At 40.8% G+C, this 19,203-nt stretch overlaps 2 protein-coding genes across 2 annotated transcripts in view; both read right to left on the reverse strand.

Moving 5' to 3' along the window:
* Window positions 1-5,182, reverse strand: part of LOC106094330 (cubilin homolog) — a 37,823-nt gene extending 32,641 nt beyond the window's left edge. The window contains exons 1-3 of the mRNA XM_013261538.2: window positions 4,634-5,182; window positions 496-599; window positions 34-430 (exon numbers count right to left, since the gene is read on the reverse strand). Of these exons, the coding sequence (XP_013116992.2) occupies window positions 34-430; window positions 496-599; window positions 4,634-5,182 (1,050 nt within the window). The remainder of the gene's footprint in view (window positions 1-33; window positions 431-495; window positions 600-4,633) is intronic.
* Window positions 5,183-9,988: 4,806 nt separating this feature from the next.
* The window catches only part of LOC106094331 (cubilin homolog), a 33,102-nt gene continuing 23,887 nt past the window's right edge, over window positions 9,989-19,203 (reverse strand). The window contains exons 17-22 of the mRNA XM_059369306.1: window positions 15,466-17,812; window positions 15,224-15,400; window positions 15,003-15,162; window positions 10,651-10,814; window positions 10,285-10,582; window positions 9,989-10,221 (exon numbers count right to left, since the gene is read on the reverse strand). Coding sequence (XP_059225289.1) covers window positions 9,989-10,221; window positions 10,285-10,582; window positions 10,651-10,814; window positions 15,003-15,162; window positions 15,224-15,400; window positions 15,466-17,812 — 3,379 coding nt within the window. The remainder of the gene's footprint in view (window positions 10,222-10,284; window positions 10,583-10,650; window positions 10,815-15,002; window positions 15,163-15,223; window positions 15,401-15,465; window positions 17,813-19,203) is intronic.

The raw sequence follows: 19,203 nt of genomic DNA on the forward strand, positions 1-19,203 counted from the left end.
AGCTAAAAATTTTTAGAAAAATTTCTTCTATACCTCTGTATTTATGCAACGAACTTTGGGCTGTAAACTGCATCCACCATTGTTCGTGACACACTCATCGATATCCAGGCAAGTCATACCATTGCCTGTGTATCCAGGGGGACAGGGACCACATTTAAAACTCCCTGGTAAGTTAATACATGCACCATGGCATGGATTCGTCGAAGTCTCACACTCATCCACATCCACTTCGCATGCCAAGGATGCGCTTGAATTCACTCCAGCTGTGGTATTTCGAGTCCAACCCTGATCACATATGCAAGTGTACCCCTGATGATTATTCGCTGGAACACATATACCATGCCCACATAATTCCGCTGATGATGGTTGCTGGCAAATAAGTGTTCGAAGACGGCAATGAGTTCCTGTGAAGCCCTTGGGGCATGTGCATCTGGAATTGGATAGAGAAAACGTGGCGAATAATTTTCAAGATTCGCGGACTCATTGTATGCTTACTTGTAGCCTCCCGGAGTATTGGTGCAGATGGCGTTATTTTGGCAACCCAAATCTGATCCAGCCCAAAGATAGCATTCATCGACATCTTCCTGACAGGTTTTACCCTACAAATATATAAATAAACAAGTAGGAGCGTGCTAAGTTCGGCCAGGCCGAATCTTATATACCCTCCACCATTGATCGCATTTGTCGAGTTCTATGCGCGGTATCTCTTTTTAAACAAACATAGAATTTTGAATAAGAACTGTTATGCTATTGGAGCTATATCAAGTTATAGTCCGATTCGGACCATAAATAAATGCTGAACATTGTAGAAGTCATTGTGTAATATCAAGCTATTGATCGATTCAGAACATATTAGACACGTATGTTGAAGGTCGTGAGAGAAGCCGTTGTAGAAAATTTCAGCCAAATCGGTTGAGAATTGCGCCCTCTAGAGGCTCAAGAAGTCAAGATCCCAGATCGGTTTATATGACAGCTATACCAGATTATGAACCGATTTGAATCATACTTAGCACAGCTGCTGGAAGTCATGCCAAAACCCCACGTGCGAAATTTCAGTCAAATCGGACGAAAATTGGGCCCTCTAGAGGCTCAAGAAGTCAAGTTCCCAGATCGGTTTATAGGACAGCTATACCAGATTATGAGCTGATTTGAATCATACTTAACACAATTGCTGGAAGTAATACCAAAATATCACGTGCAAAATTTCAGTTAAATCGGATGAGAATTGCGCCCTCTAGAGGCTCAAGAAGTCAAGGTCCCAGATCGGTTTATATGACAGCTATACCAGATTATAAACCGATTTGAATCATACTTAGCACAGTTATTGGAAGTCATAACAAAACATCTTATGCAAAATTTCAGCCAAATCGGATGAGAAGTGCGCCCTCTAGAGGCTCAAGAAGTCAAGACCCCAGATCGGTTTATATGACGGCTATACCAAATTATGAACCGATTTGAATCATACTTAACACAGTTGCTGGAAGTGATACCAAAACCCCAGTTAAATCGGATGAGAAGTGCGCCCTCTAGAGGTTCAAGAAGTCCAGACCCCAGATCGGTTTATATGACAGCTATTTGAAAACATGAACCGATTTGAACCGTACTAAGTGAAGTTTGTTAGACGTGATACCTTAACCCCACGTGCAAAGTTTCAGTCAAATCGGACGAGAATTGCGCCATCTAGAGGCTCAAGAAGTCAAGACCCCAGATCGGTTATTATGACAGCTATATCAGGTTTTGAACCGATTTGCGCCATACTTAGCACAGTCATTAGAAGTCATAACAAAACACCTCATGCAAAATTTCAGCCAAATCGGATAAGAAGTGCGCCCTCTAGAGGCTCAAGAAGTCAAGACCCCAGATCTGTTTATATGACAGCTATATTATATGAACCGATTTGAACCGTATTTAGTGCAGTTATTGAAAGTGATACCAAAACACCACGTATCAAATTTCAGTCAAATCGGACGAGAATTCTGCCCTCTAAAGGCTCAAGAAGTCAAGTTCAAAGATCGGTTTATATCAAAGCATGAACCTATTTGGTCCATTTACAATACAAACCACCTACACTACTAAAAGGATTTGTGCAAAATTTCAAGCGACTAGCTTTACTCCTTCAAAAGTTTGCGTGCTTTCGACAGACCGACGGGAGGACGGACAGACGGACGGCCTTGGCTAGATCGACTTAAATGGACATGGCGATCAAGAATATATATACTTTATGGGGTCTCAGACGCATATTTCGAGGTGTTTCAAACAGAATGACGAAATTAGTATACCCCCATCCTATGGTGGAGGGTATAAAAATGAATTTATGTTTGTTGCTTCGTTGGTTTCTTTGTTTGTCTGTTCCGTGTAGGCTCAAAAACGGCTGAACCAATTTTCACAGATGGTGCATAATGAAGCCGTGGTGAAAATAGGGTACTACATTTTTTGATATCTGAAAGGGGCCGACCCTTCCCCTTACCCTTTTTTTCAGAAACTCCAGATCCCAGAGATGTGTGGTGCGATTTAAGCGAAGTTTTGTGTGCTCTCATATAGTAACCTGAAAACAAAAATTTGGTATCCTAATTTCGGATGGGATATCTAGGGGGGACGCCCCACCCCGAAACCTACCAAATATATATATGGACCAATCACGACAATATGGGACTTAAATGAAAGTTACTTAAGAGTAGAATACGAATATGATATCCAAAAGTGGGAGCAAGTGTTTGGAGGACCACCCCAACTCCCAAAACACCTCTAATTCGGACATATTTACTGACCATGGCAATATGATAATCAACTGAAGGGTATTTACGAATACGAATCTGATATCAACACGAGCGATGAAGTGTTGAGGGGGCTGCCCCTCCCTAAAAACACCCCCAAACAGGACTTAATTACTGACCATCGCAGTATGCGACTCAAATATAAGGTATTTGAGTGTAGAATGCGAATATGATATCCAAATGTGGAAGCAAGTGTTTTGGGGGCCGCCCCAAAATATGGGAATATGGGGCTCAAATGAAAGGTCTTTGGAAGTACCGCTCGAATCTGATATCAATATTCGGGAAAAAGTTTTCATGGGCCAACTCACCCTATAACACCACCCAAATAGGAATTATTTGCTGACCATTGCAATATGGGCCTCAAATTAAAGGTACTTTAGAGTAGAATACGAAGCTGATATATATTTTCAGAGAAAGTCACTGAATGCCCGCCCCATCCCCCAAAACACCTCCCAATCCTGACATGTTTGCCGACTATGCAAATATGGGGCGCATATGAAAGGTATTTTGGAGTAGACCACGAATCTGATATCAACATTCTGCACCAACTGTCTAGGGGACGTCTCATCCCCATAACAACTCTTAAATAGGACGTATTTGCTCTCCATGGCAATTTGAGTCTTAAAGAGAGTGGAGCTCACCACAAAGCGGTCGTATTTGCTGACTTTTGCAATAAGGCGTTTAAGGGTAAGGTATTTGAGATTAGAAAACGATTTTGATATCCAACTTTGAGTGGCAATGGCAATATGGTGTTCAAATAAATGATATTTGAGAGTAGAACATGATGCTGGTTTATTTTCAGGGCTAAGTGTTTGGAGGACAACCGCACCTCCCCAAAACACACCTAAAGGTAGAGCACGAAATTGATATCCATTTTCGGGACCAATTTACCCGGGGGGTACCCCTTCCCAAAAACCACCCCACAAACAGCAATTGTTTATTGACCATCGTAATATGGGGCTCAAGTAAAGGTATTTGGGGGTAAAATACGAATCTGATATCCAAATGTGGGACCATGCATTTGGGGCACCGCCCCTTCCCCAAGAGTACAAATTTACCGAGCAAATGAAAGGTATTTGAGATTAGAAAACGAATATGATAACCAATTATGGGGCCAAGTGCTTGGGATGAGGCGTACATCCCATAAACTTCCCTCTAACCAATGGCAATGGTATTTGAGAGAAGAGCACGTGTCTTGAGGCCAGGTGTCTGGGGACCATAAATCGGACAAACAAGGCAATATGGGACTCAAATGAAAGATATTTGGGAGTAGATCACGAAATTCATACCCACTTTCGGGACCACGTTTCTGGGGGTCCTCATAACCCCCTAAACCTGCTAACCGCCACCCTGAAGCCTTCTTACTCCCAAAATCCCCATGAGAATGTCAGGCTTAAATAAAGTCTCTTAAGAAGAATCTAACATCCAAACTCAAATGACCCTTAACCGCTTTGAGCGAATCCATAAATCAGTAAATATGGGATTCAAGTAAAGGCTTTTAAATTGTTTAACGATAGATACGATGGTATCTTTGTGAATTTGATTGAAAAGTTCAAAAGAAGAAGAACTAAAGCCATAGTTAAGTATACCGAAGGAGAAACACTTTTCGTTTCGAATTCGCCATGACCATCTTTCTGTCTTCCCATTTCATCTTGTAATCTAGCTACATGTCACATTTGTTGTGTCCCAGGCAAATAGCTTCAAAATTGTCACAGTTATTAAACAAACACTACTAAAAGCTCACTTAAAGGTGTTCCGCTTCATAAGCGGACATGCTAACCTCTGCGCTGCTGTATCCTCCACCATGCGCAAAACCAACTCGTAAATCGGTTCACTAGTTTCAATGTATTTTCACTTACCCTCCACCCCTCTGGACATTCACAATGATAATCCTTATATCCATCAAAGCAAGTTCCACCATTTTTACAGGGATTTGTTGCCACAGCGCATTCATCTATGGCCAAGTTCATCTGTAAAGCTACCAGACGACCACTCAAACGTCCCAAACGAACCAAATTTCTTAATATTTGATTCCTTTGCCATGCATGTCGTGATCGATTTTGAAAGGATGACATAAGCTGGGACAAACGATCGATGTCGCTGCGTAGAGCATTAAAACCATCTCGAAACTCTTTGGAGGTTGGCAGCACTAATATATCGTCCTCCCCGTTATTCGCTTTACTTGGACTTTGGTTTTCATGCAATTTCTGCATGACATTGACATTGTTGATCAGTAGGGAAGATGATCCATGCTCCAAACGTAAGCTAATGTTGCGATTTAGGGATGCTTGTAGTATGAGGGTACCTTGTTTGGACATAATCTTGGGTTGATTGTCCGATTCACTTCCAAACACTTCAGTTGCAAAGGTTAACATCACAATGACACAGTACAAATATAAAAAGGACATTTTAATTCTTTTTCTTTTATTTCTTGTTAAGACCTATGGCGAAAATATCCTTATGGGGGTGTACACCCATAAATACTGTGGTATGACACTTTAGTTCTTCAGTTCACTTGTTTCCGTTTTAAGTTAAAATCCGTTTGAAAAGCCCGATTGCACTCTGAGCCTTTTTGCCTTTGGCACCCGTATTTATATGAAAGGGGGCGTCGATTTTTAAATGCAGAATTACAGCAGAAAATAGTTATCGTTTTTTTTTTTTTTAATTGGGTATTTAAATCTCACTTCCAATGCTTCCACGAGACTTACATATGACAGTGCAATACCCCCCAAGAGTAGTTGAATTCTAATCGCTGGTTCCATTAGCAGAGATTTATCTGTAACTGTTACAAGGTTGTCTGTTTTTATAGCCACCACCGAAGGATGGGGGTATACTAATTTCGTCATTCTGTATGTAACACCTCGAAATATGCGTCTGAGACCGTCCGTCCGTCCGTCTGTACGTCCGTCTGTCCGGCCGTCTGTACATCCGTCCCTCCATCTGCCCGCCAGTCCGTGACTTCTTGAGCTCTAGAGGGCGCAATTCTCATCTGATTTGGCTGAAATTTTACACCAGGTGTTTTGTTGTGACTTTCAATGACTGTGTTAAGTATGGCACAAATCCGTACATAACCTGATATAGCTGTCATATAAACCGATCTGGGATCTTGATTTCTTGGGCCTCTAGAGGGCGCAACTATCGTCCGATTTGGCAGAAATTTTGTATAATGGCTTCTCTCATGACCTTCATCTTATGTGTCTTATATAGTCTCAATCGACCAATAGCTTGATACAGCTCCCATATAAACATAGCTTCCGATTTTGCTTTTTAAGCCCCCACAAGGCGCAATTCTTATCCGAATGAACTGAAATATTACACAATGACTTCTACAATGTTCAGCATTCATTTATGGTCCGAATAGGACTATAACTTGATATAGCTCCAATAGCATAACAGTTCTCATTCAATATTCTTTGTTTTCCGAAAAATAGATACCGCGCATAGAACTCGACAAATGCGATCAATGGTGGAGGGTATATAAGATTCGGCCCGGCCGAACTTAGCACGCTTTTACTTGTTTTTTGTAATATTTGCAGATTTATTTGCATATCACCATAATATTAGAGTGTTAGCGGTGGAGGGCAACCGAGTTTCACTTAGTAGAGGTTGCCATTAAAACGGATGATAAGCTTTCAATAAGACTTGGTGTTTTTAGTTAGTAGTTTTTAGAATTTATTACTATTTATTATACACACCCCCCATAGAATAGGTGTGAGTATTTTTATACCCACCAACGTAGGATAGGGGGTATATTCAATTAGTCATTCCGTTTGCAACACATCGAAATATCAATTTCCGACCCTACAAAGTGTATATATTTCGGATCGTCGTAAAATTCTAAGACGATTTAACGATGTCCGTGTGTCTGTCCGTCCGTCTGAACCTTCAAAAACTGAGATATTGACCTGAAATTTGGCAAAGATACGCCTTTTTGATGAACGCTGGTCAAGTTCCTGAAAGGGCCAAATCGGACCATATTTGGATATAGTTGCTATATAGACCGATTTTCCGAGAAAGGGTCTAATGCCCATGAAAGCTTTATTTTTCATCGATTTCGCTGAAATTTGAAACAGTGAGTAGTTTAAGGCCTCCCGACATCTGACCCAAATATGGTTCAGATAGGGCTATGTTTAGATAGAGCTGCCATATAGACCGATCTGCCGATATATGGTCTGAAGCCCATAAAAGCTTTATTTTTAACTGATTTCACTGAAATTTGAAACATTGATTAGTTTTACGCCTTCTAACATAGGACCCAAATATGGTTCAGTTCGGACTATATTTAGATATAGCTGCCATATAGACCGATCTGCCGATAAGGGGTCTGAAGCCCATAAAAGCTTTATTTTAAACCGATTTCGCTGAAATTTGAAACAGAGGGTTATCTAAAGCCTCCTGATATCTGACTTAAGTATGGATCAAATCGGACTATATTTAGATATAGCTGCCATATAGACCGATCTGCCGATAAAGGGTCTGAAGCCCATAAAAGCTTTATTTTTTAGCCGATTTCACTGAAATTTGAAACATTTAGTGGTTTTATGCCTCCTAACATAGGACCCAAATAAGGATCAGATCGGATTATATTTAGATATAGCTGCCACCCGCTATCCGACCCATATATGGTAGAGATCGAAATATATTTAGATATAGCTATCATATAGACCAATGTGCCGATCAAGGGTCTGAAGCTCATAAAAGCTTCATTTATTACCCGATTTCTTTGAAATTTGAAATTCAACATTGACTTATATTTATAAGACCACTCAATGTCCGTGCCGAATTTGGGTGCATCCAATTTTCACCGGATTGTGCCGAAAGGGGGTTTTCATATATACCCGAGGAGGTGGGTACCATGTTTTTTGTCACGGCCAAGTCTATTACCCTCAACCCATTATTGGATCTTAATTCGTGGAGGTAATTTTCCAAACGTTGGACCAACGATATTGTGCTTCCCTACCTTAGCACTAAAATCTCCCAGAACGATTTTAATGTCATGGGCGGGGCAGAGGTCGTATTCTCACTCCAGGTGCTCGTAGAAAATTTTCTTGGTCTGCTCGTCCTTATCTTCCATCGGGGAATAGTCCACTTGGCCACTAGAGGCCACCTTGGTACAGAGATTAGGATGCCGCCTATGACGTCAAGTTTTAGCGAGAACATCCTACGCTATGCATTTCGACAGAGACAATCCCATGGCAGCCGGTTGTATGTACCGGATTGACCCGATGAATTCCTTCATCGGCAAGGGCTGCCACCTCAGTGTACCACACTCTGCTACTACAACAACAACAACCGAGACACTTAAGGTCCTTTGAAATAAAGTATGAATCTGGTTGTAATCTGCGGACAAGCAGAGGGTCCGAGACATTATTGGACATAATGAAAGTAGAGTACGAATCATACAACAACATTTTGTATTAGATTTGTCGGGAAGATATGGTACACTAGTAAATGTAGTAGTGTGGTTTCGAGAGTGAGACAAGGCCTAAAAGTCTTGCTACTCTGGGCACGGTCTACAAATACAAATTTTACCCATGACCATTCCACTAAGGAACAGGGGCCAAAATTCTCACATATCAATGAGTGCAGTCCGTTTCAAATTTAAGCTCAATGGTTAGGGGCCTCCTTTTTATAGTCGAGCCCGAACGACGTGCCGCAGTGCGACACCTCTTGGGAGAGAAGTTTTACATGGCATAGTATCTCACAAATGTTGCCAGCATTAGAAGGGGAAAACCACCGCTCACATTTTTATACCCACCACCGAAGGATGGGGGTATATTCATTTTGTCATTCCGTTGGCAACACATCGAAATATCCATTCCGACCCTATAAAATATATATATTCTTGATCAGCGTAAAAATCTAAGACGATCTAGACATTTCCGTCCGTCTGTCTGTTGAAATCAGTTTTTTAAAAATAGAGATATTGAGCTGAAATTTTGCAGAGATTCTATTTTTGTCCATAAGAAAGTTAAGTTCGAAGATGGGCTATATCGGACTATATCTTGATATAGCCCCCATATAGACCGATCCTCCGATTTAGGTTCTTAGGCCCATAAAAGCCACATTAATTATCCAATCTTGCTGAAATTTGGGACAGTGAGTTGTGTTAGGCCCTTCGACATCCTTCCTCAATTTGGCTCAGATCGGTCCAGATTTGATATAGCTGCCATATAGACCGATCCTTCGATTTAGGGTCTAAGGCCCATAAAAGCCACATTTATTATCCGATTTCACTGAAATTTGGGACAGTGAGTTGTGTTAGGTCCTTCGACATCTTTCTTCAATTTGGCCCAGATCGGTTCAGTTTTGGATATAGCTGCCATATAGACCGATATCTTGATTTATGGTTATGGGCCCATAAAATGCTTATTTATTGTCCGATGTCGCCGAATTTTGGGACAGTGAGTTAAGTTAAACCCCTTAACATACTTCTGCAATATCGCACAGATCGGTTCAGATTTTGATATAGATGCCATATAGACCGATATCTAGGTTTTAAGTTTTGGGACCATAAAAGACGCATTTATTGTCCGATGTCGCTGAAATTTGGGACAGCGAATTTGGTTAGGCTCTTCAAAGTCCTTCTTCAATTTTGCCCAGTTCGGTCCAGATTTGAATATAGCTGCCATATAGACCGATATCGCGATTTAAGGTCTTGGCCCCATAAATGGCCGATTTATAATCCGATTTCACTGAAATTTGACACAGTGACTTATGTTAGGATTTTTGAGATCCGTGTCGTATATGGTTCAGGTCGGTTTATTTTTAGATATAGCTAGTGTACTTTTAGTATTTGGTTCCAATCGGAACATATTTTGATATAACTGATATGGGACATAAGGTATGAAATTTTCACCGAATTTTGATGAAAGGTGGTTTACATATATTCCCGAGGTGGTGGGTACCCAAAGTTCGGCCCAGCCGAACTTAAAGCCTTTTTACTTGTTTCTGATGGTCTCGCCAAGATTCGAACCCAGGCGTTCAGCGTCATAGGCGGACATGCTAACCTCTGCGCTACAGTGGCCTCCGAGCACCGTTTACATTATATTTGTAGAAATAATTTTTTTACCAAAGGCCTTTTTTAGCATATAGTGAAGCGCATGGGGCATGGGGCTGACATCATATTAAAGAAAAATCATTGTTTTTTAATTTTTTTCCTAAATAGTTATAAAATAAGAGTATATTTATAAAAAATTATAACATTTCTGTTACTAATCCACCATCCAAGGCTCCTTGGGTTGATATGACAAACTCCAACCAGTTCCATCAAAATTGGGCGATTTTCTTGAGACAACTGCTATGCGGTTCGATTTAGAAATCACTAATTGTGCGCTTTCCTCCAAACCACATAATGACTTGAGTAACTTCTCCGTACCATCGTCCATAATATCAAAAATTTTCAAATTATCCAGATGGCAATTGGTCTCAGAGCCCATATCGAAAGCTGAAAATCGGAGAATAGCAAAACTTTAGCATCTTTGCAAGATTAAATACGGCAATCACTTACATTCAATATATAAACTGATGCCATTTGGTGGTGGCAGCGTTATGTTCCAAATACATTCCGAATAATTGTGGTCATTGCCATAGGGAGGGCTCATTATACTTCCTTTTCTGGATTGCAGAATACCACCACATCCTAGGGGATCTTTCTTATCACTTACCCAGTAATTTAAGGTTTGAACTGCTGAGGAACGCATACTTTCAACGCGTACTGTATTGGTGGTGGTGTAAAGGGGGATGCTAAAGTCTCTGTACCGTTCGCATAGGTTGAAAATAGTTTCATTGATCTTGAGATCGATAATCTAGAACGAAGGAACAGAATACTCTTATCAGTAGTCACTTTGAGAAGTTGATGCTCTTGTATGCTTACGAAAAACTTCTTGGGATCACACTCCTCCTGTCTTGGAATGTATCCAACTGTTATGAAGAAGTTTAGATTGTAATTTTCTGGAACCGTGATGGTGTTATTGCCAATTGATGTCTCGTAATAAGCAGTTATAGAAGCGCTTAGTTGATTGAAAAATCGATTGCCCACTGTAAATCAATGAAATCATATCTTATATCTTCTTCTTCTTATATATAAAATTCAATTTGTGTTTCTTTGTCGGTTTGTTTGTTCCATATAGACTCAAAAACGGCTAAACCCATTACCTTGAAATTTTCACAGATTGTGTAGGTTGGTCTGAATGTAAACATAGGCTATATAATTTTCTGATATCGGAAGGGGGGCGGACCCTTCCCCTTAGCCCAAAAGTACTACCCAAAATTAAAAGTGGACCGATTTCGACAATATGCTATCCAAATGAAAGATATTCAAGAGTAGAGTACGAGTTTCATAATAAAAGTTGGGTCCATGAACCTGGGGGGCCGCCCCAGCCCCAAAACCCCCAAAAATAAGTTTACTTGACAATAATGGTATCAAATGAAAGGTATTGGAGAGTAGAATACGAATATGATATTAAAATTTTTGTTGGTTGGTCTGGAAAAAAACATAGACTATATAATTTTTCGGTATCGGAAGGGGGACGGACGCTCCTCCTTATGTCAAAAATATAACCCAAAATCAAAAGTGAAGCGATCGGGACAATATAGGTATCAAATGAAAGGTATTGGAGAGTAGAATACGAATATGATATTAAAATTTTTGTTGGTTGTTCTGGAAGAAAACATAGACTATATAATTTTTCAGTATCAGAAGGGGGACGGACGCTCCCCCTTATGCCAAAAACATAACCCAAAATCGAAAGTGAACCGATCGGGACAATATAGGTATCAAATGAAAGGTATTGGAGAGTAGAATACGTACAGGGTGGCTGATGAAAGCCGCTACCAAAAAAAAATGTAATAACTTTTTTTCTATTTAATAATAATAATTTAATAATTAATTTAATTAATTAATTAATTAATTTAATTAATAATAATTTAATAATTAATTTAATAATTTAATTTAACATGAATAAAAGAAAAATGTATTCCATACACCGAAAAAAAAATGTAGCAATATTCATCATTGTAGCAATATTCATCAGCCACCCTGTATATGATATTAAAATTTTTGTTGGTTGGTCTGGAAGAAAATATAGACTATATAATTTTTCGTTATCGGAAGGGGGACGGACCCTCCCCCTTATGCCAAAAACATAACCCAAAATCGAAAGTGGACCGATCGGGACAGTATAGGTATCAAATGAAAGGTATCGGAGGGTAGAATACAAATGTGGTTTTGAAATTTGAGTCTAAGTAGCCATCGGGCCGCCCCCAGTCCCAAAACGCCCCCAAAACAGACATATTGGACGTTCATTTCAAAATGGAGCTCAAATGAAAGGTATTGGGGACTACATTTCGAATATGGCTTACCAAATCAGATCAAAGTATAGGGGTCACGCCCACACCTCAAAAACGCCATTGGGCCCCTTATGACTATGTGATACATAGGTTATATTGGGTTGCCCAAGAAGTAATTGCGGATTTTTTAAAAGAAAGTAAATGCATTTTTAATAAAACTTAGAATGAACTTTAATCAAATATACTTTTTTTTACACTTTTTTTCTAAAGCAAGCTAAAAGTAACAGCAGATAACTGACAGAAGAAAGAATGCAATTACAGAGTCACAAGCTGTGAAAAATTTGTCAACGCCGACTACATGAAAAATCCGCAATTACTTTTTGGGCAACCCAATATAATTTTTATACCCTCGACCATAGGATGGGGGTATACTAATTTCGTCATTATGTTTGCAACTCCTCGAAATATTCGTCTAAGACCCCATAAAGTATATATATTCTTGATCGTCATGACATTTTAAGTCGAACTAGCCATGTCAGTCCGTCCGTCCGTCCGTTTGTCTGTCTGTCGAAAGCACGGTAACTTACGAAGGAGTACAGCTAGCCGTTTGAAATTTTGCTCAAATACCTCCTATCAGTGTAGGTCAGTTGGGATTGTAAATGGGTCATATTGGTCCACGTTTTGATATAGCTGCCATATAAACCGATCTGGGATCTTGACTTCTTGAGCCTCTAGAGAGCACAATTCTTATCCGATTTGGCTGAAATTTAGCATGAGGTGTTTTGTTATGACTTTAAACAACTGTGCTAAGAATAGTTCAAATCGGTCCATAACCTAATATAGCTGCCATATAAACCGATCTGGGGTCTAGAATTCTTGAGCCACTAGAGGGCGCAATTATTATTCGATTTGGCTGAAATTTTGCATGAGGTGTTTTGTTATGACTTTCAACAACTGCGCTGAGTATGGTTCAAATCGGTACATAACCTGATATAGTTGCCACATAAACCGATCTGGGGTCTTGACTTCTTGAGTCACTAGAGGACGCAATTATTATCCAATTTGTCTGAAATTTTGCATGAGGTGTTTTGTTATGCCTTTCAACAACTGTGCTGAGTATGGCTCAAATCGGTCCATATCCTGATATAACTGCCGCATAAACCGATCTGGGGATCTTGACTTCTTGAGCCTCTAGAGGGCGCAATTATTATCCGATTTAGCTGAAATTTTGTACAACGGCTTCTCTTATGACCTTTTGACATACGTGTCGAAAATGACATGAATCGGCTTATAGCCTAATGCAGCTCCCCTATAAACCGATCTCCCTATTTTACTTCTTCAGCCCCTAAAGTGCGCAATTCTTACTAGATTTGGCTGAAATTTTACACAATGACTTCTTCTATGGTCTCCAGTTCAATTATGGTTCGAAATCAACCATAACTTGATATTGTTCCAATAACATAGCAATTCTTTTCTTTTATCCTTTGTTTGCTTAAAAAGAGATACCGTGGCCAGAGCTCGACAAATGCGATCCATAGTGGAGGGTATATAAGATTCGGCCCTGCCGAACTCAGCACGCTTTTACTTGTTAGATATTGGGTGGAGGCGGTCCCTCCCCCTTACCCAAAAAACGCCACCCTTATCCAAAAATGGTTCGATGGACACAATAAGGGTATCAAATGAAATGTATTGGAGACCAGAAAAGGAGTATGATATTAAAACTTGGGTCCAAGTACCCAGTGGGCCCCTTTACCCCAAAACTCCTCTAAACAGATATATTTGAAGTTTATGTAAATATGGGACTCAAATGAAAAGTATCAAGCAGTAGATTACAAATATGGCATAAAACATTAGGTCCAAGTAATGGGAGGTCGCCCACCGCCAAATACCCCCAAATGAGCATATTAGCCAACCATGGCTATATGGGACTCAAATGAAAGGTATTAGGGAGTAGATAACGAATATGACATTAAAATTTCGTTCAACTCTAGATGGCGCTTTTCTTCCTAAAGATACGTCAAATGGGTTACGACAATATAGCACTCAAATGAAAGGTATTTGAGAGTAGAAAACGAGTTTGATATCCAATTTTGGAGCCAAGTGTTTTGGGATACACCCTAAAGCACCCCTCTAAACTGAACTTCATTTCCGTTGGGAATAAAAAACGAATTTGATATCTATTTTCAGTGCCAAATGCCGGTGGCCGCCCCAATCCGCAAAACACCCTCCTGGTTTCAAATGTGTCTCAAATTAAAGGAATTTGGAAGTGCAGCACGAATTTGATATCCATATTTGAGTCGAAATGTGTGACATGCCATCGCTCACCTTTTTTCCGATTTTCTCCCACTCTGTGTCATGAGACCCACAATTTATCCAACTGTTCCTTAGCATATGGTTTTTCCAGTCTCTAAGGACCCGGTCCACCCGGTACTGGTCCGGAAGGGGGTAAGTTTGGCTTTCGGTATCATTTCTGCCACAAAGGACTACAGACGCACTTATGCAGAATAAGTGCGGCAAGTGGCAGTGTCACTTGTATCGTATCCGGCACAAAGTCTTGTGTCGTATTCGGCACAAAGGTGCGGATACGATACAAGGCTTGAACCAGCTAAGGAGCATAGAATTGAGAACTTTTAAGGATTTTGTAAACAGAACGGAGTTGCTGACAGATCTATGTCAGCAACTTCGTGCTTCGGGGATACTTTTCGTATTTTGAGCGCACAACAAACCGACAACTGACTATGGTGTATGTCCACAGTGGCATGGAGCAGAGCCTGCACCCTCCCTTCAAGATAACCTAACCTAACCTATCACTGAGTTAAAAGCTTTTATCGGACAACACTCATTGATATGAGAAACTACTCCTGTGAGTTGTTTTTACCCAGTCCTTGCCATTGTACCCACCATCCACGAAATATTTCGTCATTGAAAAATACCTACCGTCCTGATGTTTAACTTTTAGTTCAAAGCCTCTTCCTTCAATTTGATCATCACTATGGAATACTATTTCCACATTTGAGTACTGCAATACTTCCCAAGCCAAGTGTTCGTCCACAGTAAAGGAATAATGGGAGCTACGACCGCAAATCGTGTCTGTAGTCTGAAATTAAAAATCTAACTTTATCTCCTGATCTCGCAAACTCCATTCTATGACAACATACATCTCGATATTTGATTTCTATGTAGTCCAGACATTTATCGGTAACTTGAGATACATTTTGTAAATCGATGTAAGTGAATAGGAACTCTAACGATTTGTTGCTCCTTATAAACCAATTGCAATGCATATTGGCTCCATAGGTTGATGCATTGCCCAAAGGGCAGGTCAAAGTCAGATTCTGAAATCAAAAATATGGAAACATTAGGGTGGATTGTACTTTTTGTGAATAGTTTGCTCACTTACCTCTTTGTCATTCAATTGGAATTCCGTTGTGGGACCGCAAGCACTTTTCTCCAAGGTCAGCAAAATTTCGAAACTCTGCTGCCCAGCCTCCTTGGCTACGAATTTCACCATGGCATCTTCATATGAACTTACCATTGAGAGATTGGCTGTTTGGCAAAATTTGCCCATGCTGAGCTGGCCCACGGCCAAACTGTCAAAAATTTCCACAGAGTTACAAAGGCCTCTGGCACAACTATCATTTGAATTTTGACAGTTGACTAGGTCATGGTTCAGCTGGATTTTCTTAACATTCACCCCTACGCGATAGCCTTTGGGAGCATTGAGACGGTATTGGCATATATACTGTTCACCTTCGGTTGACAGCTTGAAGGTGCGGGCCAAATTAAGGGGAGAATTGCCTTCCGTCAGAGAGATTCGTTCATTACAGTTGGGAAGAAATACGACCATAGCTTGGAAACCCTTGGCCGAGTTGGAAACATCAGATATGGCATTAATCACTGCCCGATTGCCTTCCACCAATACCGTGGGAGGCCGATTGGTTAGATTGCCCGACAGTTGCTGCACCAGCTTATCTTGCTCTATGGAGTAGCCCGCATAGATGCTAACATGATCACAGTCCTTCTCGGTATCGAAATACTTGAATTGCACCGCTATGGAGCGCTCGTCCGGAGCTGTGACATACCAAACGCAGTTCATATTCTCGGCATAGCCATTCGTTGAGGACTCATGTTTAAGGGGTTGAATTAAGGTGGCCGTTGTTGTAATGTTTCCACCACACGAATCCAGGCCATACTCAATGGTGTACCTGGCCGCACTGTAGGCAACATAGCTCAGTTTCAGATAGTAATAGGCTCTCTCTTCGAAATTCGTCTCGCAATGCGTTTTTACCGCTTGCTCCTGACCAGTTGCGTTGAGCTTATAAGGTGTAAAACCAAACATGCAGCCAGATTGAAGGGGTGGAGAAAATTCCTGATTGTAGATGGTCCTCACACTGATCAATTTGCCAATTTCATTCGATTTGAAGACATAGTCACAGCGCAACCTGGTAGCTCCCATGCCTGATGAATAAGGACTTTCTATAGTTCGAAGTTCAGAGGTCACATTCAGAGTCACCGAACATTGACTTCGGACATTCAATGTAAATCCATCCCCACGCACAGCCTCGTTGGTACGAAAAACCAGGCGAAGGCGATGCGTTGTGCTATTGTAGGCTGGAGGCAACTCTCTGCCGCAAAACCGTTGCCCTGGTATCCATAGACCATCCACATAATTTTGTACCTCCAGATAATCCTTAGTGCAGTTCTCAGAAGCTTCTATGAAGAAGCGATTGTAAAACGTAATCTGCAGATATTTTCCCTGCTCGGTGTAGAACACCCAGGAACACTCCTGGTTGTTTTCGTAATGGGCAAAATCAACTTGCACCGCACTCAGAAAATTTGTAACACTTGTCTCCGATCCACATAGCAATGTCTTACGGGTACGCATAAAGAAATTAGTTTTCTGTGAGCTATAATTCTCCGCCTGGTAAACGATGAATGTCAATGAGCTTTTCACGACAAAACTATCAAACTCATCCTGATTATCTTGGCAAATTTTCTTTGTCGGCTCTGCGTCCCAGCGGCGTTCCCGAATAAGCACAAATTCACGACCACAGCCTTCAGAAAAGCTGAAATTGCCAAAGAGTCTGTGTTCGAAGCCGCCCCCTCCCAGGTAGGGGGGATTACTCAATGTCCAAACACACATAATGGCTCCATAGTTAAGATCCGTCTCCTTAGGGTGTGCAGTGTTTAAACGATCCACTAGCATGTGTCCACCACATTTGTGCAGCCTATAGGACATGGTGAGACGTCGAATGCGTTCATATTCTGACTGAGCGATGAGATAATAGCCTATTTCCTGATTCGACGGTTGCAGAACTTGTGTCAGATTTTGCCTATAATTGACGGTAATGGCGCCAGCAGCAAACACTAATACAGGGTGTGTTGTTTTGCTGCTTGCCACATGTTCATACACCAGGGAGCTAATGTTGAAGACCAAGGTGCCTTCTTTATATTGGATTGGCGTATGGCATAGATAATTTGCATTGAATACATCCTGCTTATCGTTAATGTCGACAAGTCCTGCCCGATTTTCCTCACTGATGGGCTGGGGACAGGGTGATACGGCACTCGAAGAATACCGTGCTTTAACCGTCCTAAACGGTACATCAGTGGCAGGTATGGAAACGTGCACTGACATCGTATTATCGGAGGATTGAATGACTTGATTGGTAGTATAATTATTGGCATCAAAAGAGGTGATTTGTGAGAAATGTCTTTCATCGTTGTAGATCATAAATGTGGGAGTCCTGAAATGATAATGAAAACAACCAGTTAATGCGCCTTTTTAGGGGCCAAAACTTTAAATCGAGAGATCGGTCTATATGGCAGCTATATTAAAATCTGGACCGGTCTCTGCCATATTGCAAAAGTATGTCAAATGGCTTAACATAACTCACTGTCCCAAATTTCGGCGATATCCGACAATAATTGGGCCTTTTATGGGCCCAAAACCTTAAATCGAGAGATCGGTCTATAGGGCAGCTATATCCAAATCTGGACCGATCTGGGCCAAATTGACGAAGGATATCGAAGGGCTAAACACAACTGACTGTCCCAAATTTCAGCAAAATCGAATAATAAATGTGGCTTTTATGGGCCCTAAGACCCATAATCGAGAGATCGGTCTGTATCCAAATCTAAACCGATCAGGATGTCGAAAGGCTTTACTCTACCCACTGTCCCAAATTTCGGCAAAATCGGGTAATAAATGTGGCTTTTATGGGTCTAAGACCCTAAATCGGCGGATCGGTCTATATGGCAACTATATTCAAATCTGGACCGATCTGGACCAAATTGACGAGGGATGTCGAAAGGCTTTACTCTACCCTTTGTCCCAAATTTCAGCAAAATCGGGTAATAAATATGGCTTTTATGGGCCTAAGACCCTAAATCAGAGGATCGGTTTATATGGCAGCTGTAACCAAATCTGGACCGATCTGGCCCAAATTCACGAAGGATGTCGAAGGGCTTAAAGCAACTCACGGTCCCAAATTTCAGCAAAGTGGGATAGTATATGTGGCTTTTATGGGTCTATGACCCTAAATCGGCGGATCGGTCTATATGGCAGCTATATCCAAGTTTGAACCGATCTGGCCAAATTGACGAAGGATGTCGAAGGGCCTAACACAACTCACTTTCCCAAATTCAAAATCGAATAATGAATGTGGCTTTTATGGGCCTAAGACCCTAAATCGGCGGATCGGTCTATATGGGGCTATATCAAGATATAGTCCGATATAGCCCATCTTCGAACTTACCCTGCTTATGGACAAAGAAAGAATCTGTGGAAAGTTTCCGCTCAATATCTCTTTTTTTGAAGACTATAGCGTGATTTCAACAGACAGACGGACGGACATGTCTCGATTGGCTTAGATTTTTACCCTGATCAAGAATATACTTAATAGGGTCGGAAATGGATATTTCGATGTGTTGCAAACGGAATGACAAACTGAATATACCCCCATCCTTTGGTTGTGGGTATAAAAAATGCTGTAATATTGGAGCTATATCATCTTATGTTCCGATGGTCTGTATCATAATTGAACTGAATGTAGAAGTCGTTGTGTAAAATTTCATCCAATTCGAATAAAAATTGCGCCCTTTAGAGGCTCAAGAAGTAAAATAGGGTTTACATGGG

This window comes from Stomoxys calcitrans, chromosome 1, assembly GCF_963082655.1.
Source record: "Stomoxys calcitrans chromosome 1, idStoCalc2.1, whole genome shotgun sequence".
Lineage (NCBI taxonomy): Eukaryota > Metazoa > Arthropoda > Insecta > Diptera > Muscidae > Stomoxys > Stomoxys calcitrans.